Source organism: Camelina sativa, chromosome 1 (assembly GCF_030686135.1).
Source record: "Camelina sativa cultivar CO46 ecotype springtype chromosome 1, ASM3068613v1".
In the NCBI taxonomy this organism is placed as follows: domain Eukaryota; kingdom Viridiplantae; phylum Streptophyta; class Magnoliopsida; order Brassicales; family Brassicaceae; genus Camelina; species Camelina sativa.
This window is the reverse complement of record NC_141880.1, coordinates 26,647,554-26,668,944: the sequence shown is the minus strand read 5'-3', so window position 1 is coordinate 26,668,944 and position 21,391 is coordinate 26,647,554. Positions and strand designations below refer to the sequence as shown.

At 37.9% G+C, this 21,391-nt stretch overlaps 3 protein-coding genes and 2 pseudogenes across 5 annotated transcripts; 1 reads left to right on the top strand and 4 right to left on the bottom strand.

Moving 5' to 3' along the window:
- Window positions 1-3,265: 3,265 nt before the first annotated feature.
- Window positions 3,266-6,075, bottom strand: LOC147950446 (secreted RxLR effector protein 161-like). The gene is made up of 2 exons (XM_087513329.1): window positions 5,971-6,075; window positions 3,266-3,748 (listed from the first exon to the last, which is right to left on the bottom strand). The coding sequence occupies exons 1-2, from the start codon at window positions 6,073-6,075 to the stop codon at window positions 3,266-3,268; spliced, it is 588 nt and encodes a 195-aa protein (XP_087369455.1).
- A 4,547-nt stretch (window positions 6,076-10,622) lies between these two features.
- Window positions 10,623-12,045, top strand: LOC147950445 (protein SUPPRESSOR OF NIM1 1 pseudogene; annotated as a pseudogene). Its single transcript, XR_015564530.1, has one exon. The product of XR_015564530.1 is annotated as a protein SUPPRESSOR OF NIM1 1 pseudogene (transcript).
- An 878-nt stretch (window positions 12,046-12,923) lies between these two features.
- Window positions 12,924-15,797, bottom strand: LOC104791108 (jacalin-related lectin 13-like). Of its 2 annotated transcripts, none has more exons than XM_087463156.1 (5): window positions 15,559-15,797; window positions 14,940-15,163; window positions 14,401-14,835; window positions 13,505-13,990; window positions 12,924-13,408 (listed from the first exon to the last, which is right to left on the bottom strand). In XM_087463156.1, exons 2-5 carry the CDS (start codon window positions 15,144-15,146, stop codon window positions 13,133-13,135), a joined length of 1,404 nt encoding a protein of 467 aa, XP_087319282.1. In that variant the 5' UTR covers window positions 15,147-15,163; window positions 15,559-15,797; the 3' UTR covers window positions 12,924-13,132. The 2 variants fall into 2 exon arrangements, with proteins under 2 accessions (XP_087319282.1, XP_087319274.1); XM_087463148.1 differs by having other exon boundaries at window positions 14,940-15,296; window positions 15,559-15,676.
- Window positions 15,798-17,139: 1,342 nt separating this feature from the next.
- LOC147950444 (uncharacterized) lies at window positions 17,140-18,258 on the bottom strand (annotated as a pseudogene).
- Window positions 18,259-19,250: 992 nt separating this feature from the next.
- LOC147950443 (jacalin-related lectin 13-like) lies at window positions 19,251-21,167 on the bottom strand. Its single transcript, XM_087463124.1, has 3 exons — window positions 20,902-21,167; window positions 19,850-20,335; window positions 19,251-19,753 (listed from the first exon to the last, which is right to left on the bottom strand). Exons 1-3 carry the CDS (start codon window positions 21,133-21,135, stop codon window positions 19,478-19,480), a joined length of 996 nt encoding a protein of 331 aa, XP_087319250.1. The 5' UTR covers window positions 21,136-21,167; the 3' UTR covers window positions 19,251-19,477.
- Between the last annotated feature and the right edge of the window lie 224 nt (window positions 21,168-21,391).

The window sequence follows — 21,391 nt, the reverse complement described above, 5'->3', positions numbered from 1 at the left end:
ATGAAGGACCTTGGCAGATTGAGTTACTTTCTTGGGATACAGTTCTATTATCACTCTGCAGGCTTGTTCCTCAATCAACATAAGTATGCTGAGGATCTTCTCCTAGCTGCAGGTATGGTTGATTGTGCTCCAGCAACAACACCTCTGCCACTGGAGCTCCAAAAGGTCAGGGGACAAGATGAGCAGTTCGATCAGCCAACTCTGTTTCGTAGCTTAGCCGGTAAGTTGCAGTATCTCACTCTCACTCGTCCAGACATACAGTTTGCAGTAAATCTTGTGTGTCAAAGAATGCACTCTCCAACTGTGGCTGACTTCCACTTGCTGAAGCGGATAATAAGATACATCAAAGGGACAATTGATTATGGAATTACCTATTCTATTGATACTGATTCTACACTGAGAGCCTACAGTGACAGTGACTATGCAGGCTGCCCGACCACTAGTCATTCTACTGGTGGTTTCTGCACCTTTCTTGGCAAGAATCTCATTTCCTGGTCCGCCAAACGACAAACTTCAGTCTCTCGCAGTTCCACAGAAGCAGAGTACCATTGTCTTTCTGATACAGCAGCTGAAGTTACATGGTTAAAGGATCTTTTGGATAACGTCGGAATGCCTCTCTCTCGTGTCCCAGAACTGTATTGTGATAATTTGTCCGCGGTGTATCTCTCTGCAAATCCAACACTCCATAAGAAGACCAAACACTTTAAAGTCCACTATCACTACGTACGTGAACAAGTTGCAGACGACACAATGGTGGTCTATCATATTCCTTCAGCTCATCAACTGGCCGATATCTTCACTAAGTCCTTGCCGGTTCAAATTTTTACCGATCTCAGGTTCAAACTTGGTATGGTCTCACCACCCACCCAAAGTTTGAGGGGGGGGGATGTAAGTTGTAAAACCCCAAATGGAGTCCAACAACAAGCTAAATTGGACCTTGAGGATGCTAAGTCCACTGTTGTTGCCTATGTTCAAATGGCATCTCTTGTTAACGGTAACAGAGGACAGTCACACACCACATGTGCTTTTCGTACAATCAAATAACCTAAGCGAGCTCATACTACGCTCCAAACTCAGAACAGGTTCAGTTCTCTTGCGTCACCGATCGCCTGCTGATGATGATGACATCTGTCAGCAATCTACCTAGTATTGTAATTTTTAGGTTAAACATCACTCTATTATATAAGAATAATGCTATGTAATCGTTTCTCAAAAAAATGAAGATATATATTTGAGCCTCTCTTTTTTCTGTATTATCTAGTGTTCTAAGCTCTTGCTTTCAACGGTTTGATATTTTGATCAGAAAATACACACATATTTATAAGTAAATCAGGTTTGATTTTTCAACAGAAAATACAAAATTTCGAATGACTATTAAGGGATAATTTTCATGACAGAATTTTCACGGATAACGATGCAACTGGTTTATCGTATATCGGTGGAAAAATTGAGTTATGTTCGTCGAAAACGTATTTCTTTATATTGTGAATATCATATTAATATATAAAAGAGTTGAGGTTTTACAAAATAAGCTTAACCTAGAAGATGTAACCTTGCCAAAAAAGAATAAAAAACAATAGTTAATTACAAGGAGGTGTTGGTGTCAAGCAACACAAAAAAACATCATAACCAGAGTATCATTAGGTTCCTGAATTGCTTCCTGGATCTTCCACTACTACTACGTATTCTTGTTTAATTATGTTCATATATTTTCAGTGACCAAACTATTCCAAAAAATCAAAACTATTCCAAAACATCAAAACATCCTACCTATTCCAAAAAATCAAACTTATATCTAAATTCTAAATATGACAATACGTACCCTATCATTTAATACATATTTTCTACAAAAAAAAAAGTTACATTAATGATTTAGGTTTTGACCCTAACACATTAATCTAGAAGTTTTTGTCCCTTTTGTTTTATTTTGACAATAAGAAGAGATCTTTTACTTTGTCTTCTTCGTTCTGTTTCGTTTCTTCTACACCAAAAACACGATTTATCTTATCGAATCTTTATGTTATAATTCAGTCGCTTGTGCTACGAATGCTTGTCTGTTAAGTTTTTAATTGCGATGGTACATGATCTGCTGTTTTTCTTTTTATCTTCTATTTTATAAATCGTGTTTGGGTTGAAAGTTACATAATAACAAGATTATAATCATGAATCCACTATATTTCACTGTTCCTATTCAAAAGTCCCAAACTATCATAACTCAATAATTGAGCGCCCAAAAAAAAATCATAACTCAATGCATGTGGTGTGAAGGGTATTAGATTATACATATGGATTTCAATTCAAAGCCGGCCACAACTATGAAAAATGTTGTAGCCGATGTTTCGTAGATTCTCTTTTTTTCGAAGACGTAACACACCAATCTATTTCCTTTTCTAGCAGAAATACTCTCACGTCTTCCTCCTCTATCTAGATGCATCGCACAATATCAGTCGTTAGGCTTTTTAGGTCATAGACTTTTTTCTTGTCCGACAAGTTATTGAGTTTTGGACTCATTTGTGAGTCATTATTTTGTTCTAAAAAGGAGCTTGTGTTCGCCGAGCACTTAATGTTGAATCTAGCGGAAGTAAATAGAGAATTAGAGAGTTTAGAAGAAGAGAAAGAGAATGAAAGGATAGAAGAAAGATTTTTATTAGAATAGTATGTTTACAATTTAGGCGCAAGCCTTTTAATAGGGAGACAACTAGGGTTTTCCCTTTACATTCGAATCTAAGTGATAAAGACATTAAGAGAGAGAGAGGGTTGATCCCCAAGGTGATAGTGGCCGCTCCTAGTCTCCTAGGATGAGACATGTGAGTGCGAACATGTGACTTTTCCTCCTTTTATCTCCTAACGACTATAAGAGATATTTAGAGATTTCTCATGATCGTATGGGCCTTAGATGAACAGGCCTATTATCTTCCTTATGTAACTTGGTGAGACTCGGCCTTATTAGACATATGTACGGGCGTCCGTACGGTTGTGGCTAAGTCCCAAACATGCCATGATCAATACTTCCCCTAAAGCTTAACCTAATGAATTGGCTAAGCTTGGAACCCATGAAGCATCACTTTATTAAAAACCTTAACATAGAAAACCTCATGGGATAAAACTATGTTAAGGGAAAAAGAGTGTGATGTCCATGTGTTAGAGAAGTCGATCATGGGCGTGTAAGGTCTACTAGTCCAAGTTTGCTATGAATGTGTTCACAAACCTTGGGACATGCAGCCTTGGTGAAGATATCTGTCAATTGGTCTTGACTCTTAGTGTGTCATGGACGTATCACTCCTTCAATTTTCTCTCGGACCTTATGACAACCTACTTCAATGTGTTTGGTTCTCTCATGGAAAACTGAGTTGGTGGTTATGTGAATTGCGGCTTCGTTGTCACAATGCATCGTGATCGGTTGTTTGGACTCAATACCAAGATCCTTGAGGAGTGCTTTAAGCCATGTGAGTTCATTTGTTAACTTCCTCATTGCTCGGTACTCAGCCTCCGCGATTGAACACGACACCACCTTGTGCTTCTTCGACTTCCATGTTACCAAGTTCCCACCTATGAACGTGCAATATCCAGTGGTAGAGCGTCTATCCAGTGTGTCACCAGCATAATCAGCGTCGCAGTATCCAACTATTTCAGTGCTTGAGTTCTTTCCCATCCAAATGCCTTGGCCTGGGCTCCCTTTGATGTAACTCAGGATTCTTTCCACCACACTCCACTGATACTTGGTTGGAGACTTCATATATTGGCTTACCTGATTCACAACATAACATAAGTCCGGACGTGTAATCGTAAGGTAAATCAACTTACCTACCAACAGACGATAGCGTGTAATGTCTTCATATGGCTCGTCCAATGGATCCAATGGCTTATCCTTGACTGTCTCTGTAACGACCCTCACCAATGGGTGAAATTTAAAATAAAAACCCCCTGGTCCAAGGACGCGCAAGGGACACAAATGGAAGGCAAGGGAGGAGAGTAGAAGAATTACAAAAGTAATGTCCGAGGAATTCTGGACGAGTCAAGAGATGACCAGTGGTACCCTGTACCATGTACCATGTACCGTACCGGACGTACGTACGCGTCAGAACGTACCGGCTGAACGCTGAACGACCAAGGATGTACGCGGACGCGAATGCAAGGTTGGAAGGAGCCCACTAATGGAGGATTAATTTATTCAAGGTGGAGGATTAATTTAATCTAATGGGAGTTAGTGGAGGAATTAAATAATCAAAGGTGGTTAGTGGAGTTTAGTGGGTGGATTAAAGAAATCAAGAAAACTTGATGGAATCAAGGTGTAAGCTCGTTTTTCCTCCATGTGTTTATACATGCTCTAATAGCGACTAAGGAGGAGAGAGTGCTCCACATGCATTGGCTGCCGCCACCCGCCTAAATCCTCTATAAATAAGCCTCCATCTCTCTCATTTTCGCATAAGCCATCAATGGGGTAAGGAGAGGAAATTTGAGAGAGAAAGTGAGCGAAAGAGAAGAGAAAGAAGAGAGGGTTCGCGAGGTAGAGAAGAAGAGAGTTGCCGCCGAAAGAAGAAGAAGAGAGGAGCAAGCTGAGACTATCGACAATCAGCCAAGGTTAAATCGATAAGGAAATCGATTCTAGCCGAAGAAGAAGATCCGAGAGTGTGCCGCGAGAGAAGCAGCGTCGAAGGAGACTGATCATCGACGGTTTACTGTGAGTTCAGGCACATACTTCGCCGGCTTAGTTGGGGAATTAAAGACATCCATCTAGTGCGCGGTTTGCATGAAGCATTTAGTTGCATTTACTTGAAATTTCTTTGGTATTTTTCTTGTTTAAATGCATGCGCATGAGGTTACATCGGTTACTAGATCGAAATGGTCTAGTGACAAGGGTGATAACTAGCTAAGATACTTGTAAACTTATGAGCTTAAAAATCATAAAAACTCAAGTATTAAGTTCGGTGAAGTCTTAAGGCGTCTTAGTCCGCGAGAAATTCCAGCTAAGCGTTGTAAGATTTGGTATTGCTATCCTTCCCATTCCGTACCACATACAGCCGCGACATGCAACCCATGTTCGTGTGTGTAGGGTTGGTTACAAAGAGCTCGGAGGTTACTGGGCTCGCTACCCTGGCCGAGGTTGTCTACACGACGGTGTGGCTTTGAGTGTTATCCGATCGCATGCCTTTGTGGTTGTGATTCGGAGAATCATGAGGGGTTAAGGGAAAAGGATGCATGCCGGGCCCAATAGAATCAAACTTGTTAAAACGGTTGTTTTAGTTCAAGTTAAATTGTTGCATGTTGTTGTTTGTTGTGCATGTAGTTGCGATTGCTTGTAAAACAATCTTGCTTGGCTTATTAGCTTCCGCATGTTGTCTCTGATTGTGGTGTAGTATGCGCTTGCTTATCAAATATTGTTGCATATGCTTACATGTTATTCGTATATGTTCGCATGTTGTTATCTATGTTCGCAAGTTATTGTTGTATGTTCGCATATTGTTGCTTATGCTTGCATGTTAGTTACTTATGCTTACATGTCCTTCGTATATGTTCGCATGTTGTTAATACGTTCGCAAGTTGTTGTGTGTTCGCATGTTGTTGTTTAAACTTGCATGTTGTTGTTTTTGGGGTTTGGGATTGGGGTTTAATTCTTTGCAGGAACCCTGAGCTCACTAAGTAATTTTAGATTACTTACGATAAATATTTGTGTTGCAGGTAACCCTAGAGGGAACTAGAGGGCGTGGTGAACGATAGGACTCCGGAATAGATTTTATTTTGTGTCTACTGTAAAATTCAAGTATGTTGTGTTGCAACCCAAACTTTGGCGTTAGGCCTTGTGAACTTTTGTGTACCGTTTGTAGTAAACTCTTTTAAGTATCAATGAATCGGATTTTCTTTAATCGAACGAGTTGTACTGATATAGACTCTGTCCGAGTCGGCTCAACACACGGCGTGTCCGTAGGGTTGCAAAGCCTTAAGGACGTGTCATGTGGTCGGGAACCTCACCAAAGGACCGGCCAAAGGGCTTGATTTGTTCTCGTACCCGGCTGGACCATTGGCGAATGTTTCCAAAGTAGCGTCTCGGGGCTGTGCTATGGCCTTGGTGGTCATAGTACGGTTTGGGGGCGTTACAGTCTCCCCCTTTCACTTGAGCTGATAGTCCTCAGGAAGTAGAGTGAGCGCTGGTTTAACGCCAAGTTTCCCTGTTTCACTCAATGCCTAGAAAATATTTGAGTTCACCAAGGTCTTTAATATCAAACACAGATTTAAGAAAGGTTTTAGTTTCAAGGATACCGTCCTTGTTATTACCAGAGACAATGATATAGTCCACATAGATAAGAACCATAACAATGCCGAGAGGACCTTGAAGAGTGAAAAGAGTATGATCGGCCTCAGAGCGTCTAAAACCACGAGTCTTGAGGGTAGAGCTCAGTTTGTGGTACCAAGCTCCAGGAGACTGTTTGAGGCCGTAGATGCCTTTGCGGAGACGAAGGACCTTGCCCAGAGCCACAATGTCTTCAAGTCCCAGAGGCGGTGTCATATAAATCTCCTCATCAAGTTCCCATTGGAGGAAGGCGTTTTTCACATCCATTTGCCAAAGATCCCATGAAAGATTCACGGCAAGGGAGAGAACAACATGTACAGTGTGCAACTTGGCCACCGGTGCAAAAGTCTTCGTATAGTCAGCCCCATACGTTTGAGTGAACCCCTGAGCAACCAAGCAAGCCTTGTAACGCTCGATGTCACCAGTACTCAAATACTTAAATGGTGAACACCCAGCGAGAGCTAACAGCTTTCTTGCCTTTTGGTAAGTCAGCTTCATCCCAAGTGTGGTTGCGGATCATAGCACCAGTTTCATCCTGAACCGCATCCAACCACTCCTTACTTTCACGCGCTTCATCAAAAGTTTGAGGAATATAATGTTCATCAATCTTGCTAATGAAGGCTTGGAAGTCTGAGGGTAGAAGGTCAAGCGAACATACATATTGGATAGGATGAGCCACGACTTGGTTATTATAGTACACACGCTTATTTTTCCATGTGGAGGGGTGAGACTTGACGCGGTCATTGCGGCGAAGAGGTTGTACCGGAACAATCTCCTCTTGGGCGATCGGTTGGTCGCCAAGGGAAGAAGCGGGACTCAAGATGGTAGGGGACTCATCATCACCAGTGTAGTTGGAAGAATCAGTAGGATGTGAGTCATGAGGTGCCATCGGAGTAGTAGACATAGGTGTATCCAAGGAGGGAGAGTCCACCGGTGTAGTTGCGGTGTTAGGTGACATCACCTTGTCGGATCCTTAAAGAACCGGTGTATTTCCAAGATATTCAAGAAGGAACCGCAAGCTTGTAGATCGATCATTAGGTGAACAAGAGAGATCTTTCAAATCATTACAGTCGCCCTTCTCAAAATAGCCAGCATGTTCCATGAACCTATAAACATCCACTTGGTGCTCTTGGCATCTAATTTGGTCCTTTGTTCACCTGAAAATAAGACAAAACACACGCAGCCGAACACACGTAAGTGATCCAAAGATGGTGTAACTTGGTTTAATACCTCAAACGGAGAGATATCTTGCAGAACTTTGGTTGGTTTCCGATTGATCAAGTAACAAGCTGTCATCACAGCATCTCCCCAATATCTTTTAGGAACATGTTTGTAAAACATGATCGATCGAGCAACTTCCATAAGGTGGTGATTCTTCCTCTTGGCCACCCCATTTTGTTGCGGTGTGTAGGGATAGCTTGTTTGTTATAGGATGCCATGCTTAGCTTCTTTGAATCTATGACCAGTGTATTTTGCTCCATTGTCCGATCTTAGTACCTTAATTTTGGCATTGAAGTGATTAGTAACATAATTCTGAAAATTAACAAAGGCATCATATACTCTATCTTTAGAAGGTAACAATGTGATCCATATATATTTAGATTTTTCATCAATAAGTCACAAAATACTTGTTGTTATCTCTAGATAGGCAAGGATATGTCCACACATCAGAATGTACTAAATCAAAACAATGTTCATAAATAGTAGTAGATTTAGGAAAAATAGATTTGCAATGTTTCCCAAGAAAACAAGACTCACAACTTGAGTTATCAAATGAGACACGAGAGTGAGGGTGGCCTAATCTAGCATGCCAAACATCAGTTGAATCACTAACAAGACTAGTTTTAAAAGAAACACAAGGAGAGGAGCTTGGTGTAATTTTCTCTAGGACATAGAGGTCGCCATTAGCATTTCATTTCCCAAGAACCTTTCCACTCTCAATATCCTGAAAATGCACACTGTTAGGACCAATAATAGTATAACAATTTAAATCAGTAGTAGCCCTTTTTACCGATAAGAGGTTTGATGTAAAATTAGGCATAAAGAAAGCTTTGGAGTTCTTATCAAATAATTTAAAGTCTCCTACTCCCTTAACAGGTATACGGTCTCCATTTGCAATAATAACACTTCCTAGGGCCGGTTTTATGTTGTTTAATGAACTAGGGTTACTTATCATGTGATGAGAAGCATCAGAGTCAACAACAAGCGATCTATTAGGTTTAGAAGCAAAGAAAGTGGTACCAGAATCCTTAAGTGTTGCAATTGATCAAATGAGGGCCTCTAGGTCTGATTTCCTCACAAGGTCCCCATAGGATGCGGCCATGACAGTAGCGTTTCCTTGGTTTTCAGCACCAGATCCTTGTCCGTTTGTCCCTTCTTGAGAGAGATGCGCCTTGAACTTGGCCGGTTTGAGATGAGGGTGAAGAATCCAGCACTTGTCCTTCACATGACCCCTTTCTTACAATGGTCACACACCACCACTTTTATTTCCTCTTGTTTGTAGACTCCTTTGTTGGCGGTGACTAGGTCTTCCTTCCCACTAAAGAGCCCCAATGAACCTTGTTCCTTTTGTACTCAAGAACACACATCTTCAAGAGTGGGGAGCTTGTCGCCTCTTAGGATGTGCTTAATAAGGTCATTGAACGCCGGATTCAAGGTGAGAAAGAGACCAAAGACTTTCTCCTGCTCTTTTCTCTCGTTGAGGATGGCCGGATCTATTGTGCTTGGTCGAAGCATCTCAAGTTCAGCCCATAAGGACCTAAATTTCCCAAAATGCTTCGTGAACTCCAAGTCTTCTTGGTGGAGACAGTTGATAGCTTTCTTGACCTCAAAGACACGAGTCAAGTTAGTCACATTTCCATACACATTCGCAAGCGTATCCCACAACTCCTTGGTCGTCTCGCAATATGAGTATGCTTCAAGGATGGGTGCGTCAAGCGAGTTTTGAAGGATGGCAAGCACGGTCTGATCTTCTTGGAACCATTTGACTTCCTTTTCCAGTTCAGCCTCCTTATCTTCTTCCTTTACTTCTTTGCCGTCTTCTTTGTTGGCTTTCTTGGGGAGTTGGTCCGTTTCGATGTGGATCCATAGTCCCCGGCCACTAAGAGCGGTCTTCGTGGTCCGTTTCCACAATAGGTAGTTTGCACCTTTCAATACCACTGGAGTAACGATTGGTTTAGTGTTCTCCATAGCAAGAGAATAGCAAGAACTAGAATATTATCTAATCGGTTTAAAGTTTTGAGAATAGTAGAGTAGAAGAGAATCGAGTGTAGAATTTAGTAGAATAAGAAGAGTATGTTTAGAGAATCAAGATCGAGAAACATGCTCTGATACCATGTTGAATCTAGCGGAAGTAAATAGAGAATTAGAGAGTTTAGGAGAAGAGAAAGAGAATGGAAGAATAGAAGAAAGATTCTTATTAGAATAGTATGTTTACAATGTAGGCGCAAGCCTTTTAATAGGGAGACAACTAGGGTTTTCCCATTACATTCGAATATCTAAGTAATAGAGACATAAAGAGAGAGAGGTTGATCCCCAAGGTGATAGTGACCGCTCCTAGTCTCCTAGGATGAGACATGTGAGTATGCAAACATGTAACTCTTCCTCCTCTTATCTCCTAACGGTTATAAGAGATATTTAGAGACTTCTCATGATCGTATGGGTCTTAGATGAACAGGCCTCTTCTCTTCCTTATGTAACTTGGTGAGACTCGGCTTTATTAGACATATGTACGGATGTACGGACGTACGGATGTCCGTACAGTTGTGGCTAAGTCCCAAACATGCCATGATCAATACTTAAAAGTGTCACCCTACCGAATAACTTGATTGTAATTGAAACATTAAAGCAATAAAGAAGATGAAATGTGGTAAATTATTTATTTTTTGTTCTGCATTGAATTATTTTTTTTTTTAAATTAAATATGAGAAAGGAGGAAAGGGATGATGACCTCTCACCTCAAATATACACAAAAGATAAGAAAATGGTTACGTGTTACACTAATTCACCATTTATCCCTATATCCATGCATGTGTTACTATACTTTCTCCTTTTACTATTAATTTATCTTAGTTTCTCATTTAAAAGTGTTGCAATTAATTGTTATTGATTTGTTGTGTATCCATTTAGAAAGCCCCTTTGTCTCAAATCTCAATGAAGTAGACCTAACGTAAAATCTTTCACTTTATTAATAGTATCTATATGTATTAATAGTACAAAATCAACAAAAAATCTTTCACTTACACATGTATATATTCAATGTTTGGATCTATATTGTTTACTTTGCATTTAATAACTTTTTCCAAAGGAAAAAAAATAAAGATCACTAAAGTTATTTTTCTTTTCTTAGCACAGGATAAATACAGGTTCTCTTCTCCTATGTTATCAGAGCTAAAACTCAAAACTAAACTGAAAACAGAAGACCTCATGTCTCCGCTGGTGAACCTTCCGTGGGAATTAGAGGAAGACATACTCTCTCGTCTCCCACCTCAGTCTCTCGTTCGGTTCAGAACCGTATCTAGAAAATGCAACTCTCTTTTCAACGACAAGACTTTCATCAACAATCACTTGTCTCGCTCCCGTCCCCAGTTCATCCTCTTGACCACTTCCAAGATTTATTCAATAGACATCATCGATCACGACAGCATCGATCCAACGATAGAGGTCCGTGAGATACCCTCCTTCTCATATATTCCAAACAGAGAAACAAATTACAATCATAGAACCATCGTGACTACTTGCGATGAGTTCTTGCTTTGTAACTATCGGTTTGTAGAGAGCAAGACAGCTCTCTGGAACCCATGGTTGAGACAGGTTAAATGGATCGAGTATTGGGACAAAGAGTTCTGTGTTTTTGGGTTAGGATACGATAATACTAGACCCGAAAAGGTATACAAGATCTTAGGCTATTTGTTTTGTCACCGTAAATTCTTTAGTGATCAGAGAGTTGGGATCTACGAGTGTGCTTCCAACTTGTTGAGGTTTATTAATAGACCTGAGGATTACGACTTCCCCTTATCTGAAGTGGCTAAAATATCAAATGTGTCTTTAAATGGAAACATCTACTGGATTACTTGGGGTAGGTCTAAGATTAATGAGTACTACTACATCCGAATGTTTGATTTCTCGACGGAGAAATTCAAACCATTATGTCTCCTTCCGTGTCAAAAGAACCCTCATATTAATGAAATTATCCTCGCGGTTTATAAGGGAGATCGGTTTTCGTTGTTAGAGCAATGCGGTGTAACAAGGGAGATTGGGATATGGGTAACTAAGGAGAGGATTAGTAACACCAATGGGGATGGTGGCCGAGAGGGCGTGGTTTGGATAAAGTTGATGACCTTGTCAATAGCTAACTTGGCAAAGCTATATAGTGAGCATGTTTATCGAGCTAGTTACTTCATTTATGAGAAGACCTTAGTCATGTGTCGTGGCGAAGATGAAACTGGAGTGGCTTGCATCTTTATCGTGAGGGAAGATCAATGCAAGAAGATTCAAATAGATCCTCGGATTGGTAAGTGTTGTCACTGTGTTTATACTCCAAATTTGGTCTCGCTTCCTTTATTTGGAGGTTAGATTGTTGAGGTTAGAATATTTCTTATATGCTCCTTGGGGATCATCTGATGTGATACTCGGAGTTGCTTCCTCTTTTAGTAATTTCTTAACCATTTTCGGTTACTCCCTCTGGATATTTATGTAATATCGAGGTTTAGGTGAACCCTTCTTAATTGAATAAATAATTAAAGATATTTATATTACTGGCCGAGAACTTTTCTTACATAGGCCTTTTCTTCATGACTGTTTTATTCGCTGGTTAATTTACCTATTTTAACATTTATTTTAACATTTGTATAGTATTCTATATGATAGCTCCGGTTTAAAAAATGGATCGGCTATTGCATGTATTGATATGACCGAAGTGTCCATTTAATAAACAAGAAAAACAAAAAAACTGATAGCTTGTCAAGTAATTAATTAATTCATGAGAAGCTAGGTTTAATCTTATAACTCGACACATTACGACACATATGGTTGTCAAAAAAAAAACAAAAAAGCAAAAAAACAAAAAAAAAATATTACGACCCATGTGTAGTAGATACTACAAGATTTCGAGTCTACCTTGAAATACTCACAGAAAAGCCTCGAGAAGATCACGAAAAAATTTAATCACAAAATTTTGTTCGTAGCTATACGAGATTTTTTCGTGGCTAATTTGTAAACTACACAGAAAGTAAAATTTCAACCCTATACTGCAACTTTTACTTCAGTCGAGATATATGTTCGTTACGATTTAAAGTTTCCACATGTTGGAATCGATTTAGCCTGAAGAATAATTGACTCAAACTAAGCCGTCATCTACTTCTACGACTACTATCAACGTTGTTGATTTAATGAGAGTTCGACTTTGCGACGATCACAAGTCTTTGATTATTTTCTCGCAGTCAGAGTGTTTATTTTGACATATCTTTTTGATTTATAATTTCGCTTTTGCGAATTTTTTCTTGATCTCGTTGTCGCGAGCTATTACAGTGGTGACATTCTATTTGCATCCACTGATTTGAGCACTACAAGCTAGCGTAATGACATGCCAAACCGGAGTTGTTGTGAATGTGAATTGGAGGTCTAATGTGGGTGATGACTCATAAAGCTTGTAAAGTTTATTCAAAATAAGTTTAGTCAATTAACCAAGCTCTAGACCTTGGTCCAAGAAGACTATGGACCTTGATCCAAAACTTTCTGGTTAATCAGAAGTTTAAAACAAAAGGTACAAGATATATAGAAAGACAATATTAAAACATGATCATCACCACCTTGTTCATCTAGTTTTCCCCCCATTATGAGCATTTATTGAGCATGAGGAACCGGGGAAAAGTATGCTCCAAGAGCATGAAGAGCATAATAAGCAGACCGTCCATGGAACCCAACAATAGCACAACCTTTCTTTTCAAGCTCGAATTCAACAGGACTCCTGCAAAACTCATTTCCAAATGTCGGAGAGGTCCTCCCTTTAGATGTTTTGAAACTTAACGATGTAATCACCGTACGATCACCTTCAATATAAACTCGTGTGCTAGTTCCCTTCACGGACATGAGAGATTCATTTGGATAGTCCAGGACAAACTGCAATGAAAAAGGCTTCATATATAAGCCACAATTCAAGAACACACATAGAAAATATATATGCTTGACGAATGTTTAAGTAGTAGGAATTGTGACCTCTCTTTCTTGTACGTCAGATAAAGCTTTTACCCCGTGCTCACGAGATTCCACTTTGCCACCGTTATCGTACTCGAACCTCACACACCTTATATAAAGACCATCATAATAAACGTACACCTTTCTTACTCCTTGGAAAGTACCATCATCCCAAAGGTAGCCTGAATTACCATTATCGTAAAGTTCTCTTTTAGCACTATCTTTGTATTCCAATTTAGTTATAGGAAGTGATGTGAAATATGCTCCAAGGGAATATAGCGTCTTCTCGGCATATCCATGAAATCCAATGATCTTATGACCGTTGCATCCAAGTGAAAACTTTGTACCCGTTTCGCCATCATCATCATCGTCGTCGTCCTTGCCTCCCATCATTTCGGAAGTCTTCATGTTGGTTTTGAACTGAAGTGCTTGAATCACACCGGAAGTCTCGTTGTAGTAACCGTCAATAGACAGTAGATATTCGTTGTCAGCATGGTTAATCTCAAACTACAAAAAAAAAAAAAAAACATGGTAGATATACATTACATTAACATACATGATTTATATATCTCAAACTACAAATTTTTTTTTTTTAAAACATGGTAGATATACATTACACACACAAAATCACATATTGAACCCAATGATACAATAATGCATGATATATAATTAGTAAAAAAAATATAATCAAGAGTTACTTATAGAAAACCCACAAAAAGCCACAGATAAAACCACGAAAAAACCACGAAATTATAGCCATGCATGGAAAAAAACCATGAATTCTTTTCGTGTCTATATAGGCATTTTCATGACTTTTTTATGGCTTGTTAAGTCTGATAACAACACTCTAGTACAAACTATCACCAGACTATTAACTCTTTAGTCACCAAATTTAAATAAAGTTTAATTTTATTTACCGGCTCCAGCGTGTTGCCTCCAGCCGTGCTAGAACCATGGACTAGCACTTTCGGATGTCCAGCCTTGTCCACATAATCGAATTGGATGCTCTTTATGCCTTTTGAAGTAGTTCGTAAATGAATCTTTGTTAAAGCTTCATAGTCCGCTCCATCATTCCACTCCTTGCCTCCCTTTCCTCCTTTTGCTTCCATTTTAGTTGGAGTAATGCTTGTAACATATGCTCCAAGACAGTTCAGGTTTGACTTAGCAGATCCATGAAACCCAATGATTTTCTTGCCAGACAAGGCTAGTTTAAAGTTATAATCATAGTTCTCATATCCCATGATTTCATGGACCTTCAAGTTTGTTTTGAATTGAAGTGCTTGAATCACATGGCGGTTGTGGTAGCCCTCAACAGATACAAGATATTCACCATTGAAATGATCAATCTCAAACTTCAAATAAATAAAAAAAGTAGTTCAAAAAAAAAAGAGTTAAATATTATTCTCATGAAAAGCTAGAATAAAGGGAATTTAATTAGAATAATTCAAAGTCTTACCATCTGTGTGAAACCTTGATTTGAGAAACCATGGAATGATTCATCTATCAGTTGTCCGGTCCCAACATAGCCAAACTTGATGAATTGTATGCCTTCACGATCACCTCGTACATATATCTTTGTTACACCATCATGGTCTGATCCATCATCCCAATTATATTGGGTTTGTGGATTCTTTTCCCCTTCCGCTTCCAACCTTTGTGTCATCTTGAATAGTTTCGTATCTTGAAACATCAAAAGGTGTTGTGTTTGCTTAGTCAATATATAATTGACATCAACACAAACATGTGTTTCTTTACGTTGGGAGATTTTTTTTTCTTAAGATTAAACCATTTCAAGCCAAGAATCAAACAAGATCTACATCGAAGGAAGAAACATAGTAGAAGAAAATCAAGTTTCTTGGGTGAAAAGGGGAGAAACTCCAACTTTTTTTTTGTGTGCAACCCTGAAGCCCTCCAACTCTTATCTCATATATACAATTAGAAGATTTTATATGCTCTTAAATTATCAAAACTATGCTCATTACAATTATAATTATGTATTCAAGAATATGGTGCTCAAACATTAGCCTATAATAAAAGAAAATATGCATAGAGATATATAGAGAAAGAGAGTTGACCTATGATTGTCGTTGAAAGAGAAAGAGATGATGAACAGAGAGTGCTATGGAGATCTATAAGATGAAGGTGTCTTAGCTTTGGCTAATCGTACAAATTATATAGAAGCTCTTGCTTCCATAATCAACAATGTATAATATTGTATTTAAACATTAAGCTTGATAAAAAAATATTAAGAAAAGGAATTATTATTATAAGACCAAATGAAGTCTTCGTCTTCCCTCCTATATAATATTGTTATGCAGGATTTTAATTCAATTCACGATTTAAGAAAACATACATTATGCAATAATTGAATCCCACTTGCAATTTTATTTAGTTTAAATTTTATCCCGTCAACTGTTGTATATATATTTTTTTCAGCAACTTGTATTTATTTCTTGGATCTGCAGGTAAAAGAATTCGATGCAGCTTACTTAAATAGAGGAAGTTGTTGTCAACACGACTTCCCAGCTTAAATTATTAGTTGCTCCAACACATTTTCTAACACTAATGTTTACTTGGGTCTTTAATCAACACTAACGTTGCTAGAGTCTGTCCACAAATCAACTTTTTGGTGTGACGACTGACGAGGAGCTGACACATCAATCAAAGAAAAATATAGAACACAACCCATTTAGGTACAATATCACATTCAAATCTATATAAAGGAAAAAAGGTACTATTAATGGAATTGAATAAAATCACTATGCAAACAAAAAAATAAATCAAATTGGTTTGAAGATTTAAAAACTTAAAAACATTTTTTTTAATTTGATTTGGATTTAATTTCATGTTGTAAATAGTGATATCAAACATATACTTCTTTTTTTTGGTAAAATGTTAAGTTTTATATCTTTTTTTAATTTGTGACAGAAGTTACATAGAATAAAAGTAACATAAAAAATACCAAAATCTATAGAATAAACAGACAACAACTAAACAGTTAAATATAAAACTTAAACCCAAAAGAAAAACAGAAGAAGAAATACCGATTCCAAAGTGTCAAACTTGAAAATTTTCATGATTTCCACAATTTTGAAGAGATGAAGTCTCATCCTAGTTGCCACAAGTAAACCCTAACAATGGCCATCCTTCAAAACCTCTTTATAAGGCGCCTAAAGTTATTTTTCTTTTCTTAGGAGAGGATAAATACACACTACAGGAACTAAGGGTATTAATAGCGGCCGTAAAAACGCTCTGAGTTTACAATTATAGCGTTTCCTAAAACGCTCTGAGATTGCCCGTTATAGTAGGTCGGACACTTTTAATAGCAGATTGCCGGTTTGCTATAGTTAACTATACAACGGTAGCGTTGTCTACTGTGCAATTGTTAATATTTATAATAACGTGATACAAATGTTATTAAAACTCATTAATTTGATTTTACCTATAGCAAATGTTTCATGTTATTAGTTTGTTTCTAAATTATTCAAAATTTATTTATTAAAATGAATTACGAATTATTTATTATTTAAAATAAAAAATTTTATTTCGAATATTTGTAAAAAAACTAATAAAAATTAATACAAAATATATAAATATATTTAAATGTTTAGAAAACCATAACAAATTTCATTGTTTACAGAAACCACAAACACCTATCAATCTACCACTAACAAGCCTTCACAATCATCCCTAACATAAACACTATCACCATCACAAGATTCATCATCCAAATCTTCGACTTCTTGGACAGGCAAAGGTGCAACACCTAAATCCTCTTCTGTTTCCAACTCATGAAAACCTCTAGTTGGTGCTCTCATAACAACATACCAATTTGAATTATCATCTTCCCTAGAATAGAAAACCTGTTTTGCTTGAGAAGGTAGAATGAATGGATCTTTCAAATAGGCTGTTTGGTTCATATGAAGGTTGACAAGAGTGAAACCATCTTCCCCCTTCACACCATTCCCTGTGTTGGCCCAATTGCATCTAAACAGCGGCAATTTGAACATGTGATAGTCCATAAGTAAAATCTCCTTTATCACTCCATAATATGTAAGCATATCGGCGACTTGTCTCATATCTCGAGCACTTGATCTACACATGCTAAATGCTTCATAAGTTACTCCACTGTTTTGTGTCTTCCGCGTAACCACATCTGTGTGAAACCGTTGCCCATTAACGATAAATCCTTTATGTGCTAAAGCAACATTTCTTGGTCCAAATGCCAACCACCTTATCTCCTTAGAATGACTATTTGTTGAGTCTGAATGAATCTGCCACAGTAAAATTCCAACCTTGATCATCAAGCTGAAGTACTAAAATGATATTCATGAATACCAGTCATCAAGATACAACCTAAGCTAACCAATCACTAAGCAAAACATGATCATGAAACTAACAATCTGTGCCAAGAAAACTAGTCATCCAGCTACAAGCTAAGCTAACCAGTCATTAATCAAACATGATCATGAAGCTACCAATCTGTGCCAAGAAACCATTCGTCAAGCTACAAGATAAGCTAACAATCTGGTCCAAGAAGACCAGCCATCAAGCTACAAGATAAGCTAACCAGCCATCAAGCAAAACATTATTATGAAGCTAACAAGCTAATCAGTCAATTTAACAAGCTGTATAACAAATAATCAAAAAGACAAGTTGCATCTGGAAACCTTTATTTTAAGCCATTATGCAAACTGCTCAGTATGGTTTTTCCATTACAAAGTTCCATTTTTAGCACATCGAGAATCATTAGCTTCTAATTCTTCCAAATGCATCCTGATTTTACATTAAACAACAGTTTTGAGAATGGAATTTTAATAATATTTAGTAGATGAAACATAAAGGGTTACCTCTTACTCAATATAAGGATCCAAAGATGTCATGTTCATTAGCACATAGCGATGTGAAGTGTCTCTATCTTTATCTGATAGGGTAACTTCTATACCCTTCCATAGAGGTCGACCTTCAACCACGCCTCTATCAGCCTCAATATCTTCATTGCGATTAACTGTTTCTTGAACTGGTACTGAATCTTTAAGGAAGTGTAAACAAAATGCAACACATTCTCCAGCTAAATACCCCTCAGCCATACATGCTTCTGGCCTTGCATGATTCTTAACAACAGCCTTAAGTGTTTTCATGTACCTATAACTCAGTCAAGAAATGAATATTAGTTCAACATAATTGCAGGAAATACATATATTGAAGCAAATGAGTACATCAAACCTTTCGAAGGGATACATCCAGCGGAAATGTACTGGTCCTCCCAAACGTGCCTCTTTTGATAGATGAATTTGAAGGTAGAACATGATGTCAAAAAGGGATGGAGGGAAGAAACGCTCCAGTTGACACATTGTTTCCACAAACTCTGTCTCCATTGCCATTAGTTTCTCCAGGTCGATGATGCGTTGACACAACCTGTTGAAGTAACTGCATAATCTATTGATGGCAATCCTAGGACTCTTATGTAACAACCCTTTTAATGCAGCCGGTAAAAAATTCTGTACTAGGACATGATGATAATTCAGATCCAACAATAAGAAAATATGGTGCGCAAACTTACTTCACACCGTCCCGCAGTCAAAGTGTTTATTTAGACGTATCTTTTTGATTTATAATTTAGCTTTTGCGTTGATCTCGTTGTCGCGAGCTATTATGGTGATGATATTCTATTTACATCCACTGATTTGAGCACTACAAGCTAGTGTAATCACTTGCCAAAATGGGAGTTGTTCTGAATGAGAAAATGAAGGCCTAATATGGGTGATGACTCATAAAGCTTGTAAAGTTTATTCAAAATAAGTTTAGTCAATTAACCAAGCTCTAGACCTTGGTCCAAGAAGACTATGGACCTTGGTCCAAGAAGACTATGGACCTTGGTCCAAAACTTTCTGGTTAATCAGAAGTTTAAAACAAAAGGTACAAGATGTATAGAAAGACAATATTTAAGAACTAGTTCCCCCCCCCCCCCCCCCCCCCCCATATCTTGAGCAGTTATTGAGCACGAGGAATCGGGAAAAAATATGCTCCAAGAGCATGAAGAACATAATAATCAGACCGTCCATGGAACCCAACAATAGCATACCCTTTCTTTTCAAGCTCGAATTCAACAGGACTCCTGCAAAACTCATTTCCAAATGTTGGAGAGGTCCTCCCTTTAGATGTTTTGAAACTCAACGATGTAATCACCGTACGATCACCTTCAATATTAACTCGTGTGCTAGTTCCCTTCACGGACATGAGAAATTCATTTGGATAGTCCAGGACAAACTGCAATGAAAAAGGCTTCATATATAAGCCACAATTCAAGAACACACATAGAAGATATATATGCTTGACGAATAATTAAGTTGTAGGAATTGTAACCTCTCTTTCTTGTACGTCAGCTATATCTTTTACCCCGTGCTCACGAGATTCCACTTTGCCACCGTTATCGTACTCGAACCTCACACACCTTATATAAAGACCATCATAATAAACGTACACCTTTCTTACTCCTTGGAAAGTACCATCATCCCAAAGGTAGCCTGAATTACCATTATCGTAAAGTTCTCTTTTAGCACTATCTTTGTATTCCAATTTAGTTATAGGAAGTGATGTGAAATATGCTCCAAGGGAATATAGCGTCTTCTCGGCATATCCATGAAATCCAATGATCTTATGACCGTTGCATCCAAGTGAAAACTTTGTACCCGTTTCGCCATCATCATCATCGTCGTCGTCCTTGCCTCCCATCATTTCGGAAGTCTTCATGTTGGTTTTGAACTGAAGTGCTTGAATCACACCGGAAGTCTCGTTGTAGTAACCGTCAATAGACAGTAGATATTCGTTGTCAGCATGGTTAATCTCAAACTACAAAAAAAAAAAAAAACATGGTAGATATACATTACATTAACATACATGATTTATATATCTCAGACTACAATTTTTTTTTTAAAAACATGGTAGTCAGAGTTGGTAGATATACATTACACACACACAGACACAAAATCACATATTGAATCCAGTGATACAATAATGATATATAATTAGTACAAAAAATTTAGTTAAGAGTTACTTATATAAAAAAATAAAACCCACAAAAAGCCACGAAAATATACTAATATAGCCACACTAAAAAAAAAAAACTAAACACGAAATTATAGCCATGCATGGAAAAAGCCATAATTATTTTCGTGTCTATGGCTTCGTGACTATTCCATGATTTCATGGACCTTCAAGTTTGTTTTGAATTGAAGTGCTTGAATCACATTGCGGTTGTGGTAGCCCTCATCAACAGATACAAGATATTCACCATTTAAATAATCAATCTCAAACTTCAAAAAAAAAAATGTAGTTCAAAAAAAAAAAAAGTTCAATATTATTCTCATGAAAAGCTAGAATAAAGGGAATTTAATTAGAATAATTCAAAGTCTTACCATCTGTGTGAAACATTGATTTGAGAAACCATGGAATGATTCATCTATCAGTTGTCGGGTCCCAACATAGCCAAACTTGATGAATTGTATGCCTTCACGATCACCTCGTACATATATCTTTGTTACACCATCATGGTCTGATCCATCATCCCAATTATATTGGGTTTGTGGATTCTTTTCCCCTTCCGCTTCCAACCTTTGTGTCATCTTGAATAGTTTCGTATCTTGAAACATCAAAAGGTGTTGTGTTTGCTTAGTCAATATATATTTGACATCAACACAAACATGTGTTTCTTTATGTTGGGAGATTTTTTTTCTTAAGATAAAACCATTTCAAGCCAAGAATCAAACAAGATCACATCGAAGGAAGAAACATAGTAGAAGAAAATCAAGTTTCTTCGGGTGAAAAGGGGAGAAGCTCCGACTTTTTTTTTTGTGCAATCCTGAAACCCTCCAACTCTTATTATCTCATATATACAATTAGAAGATT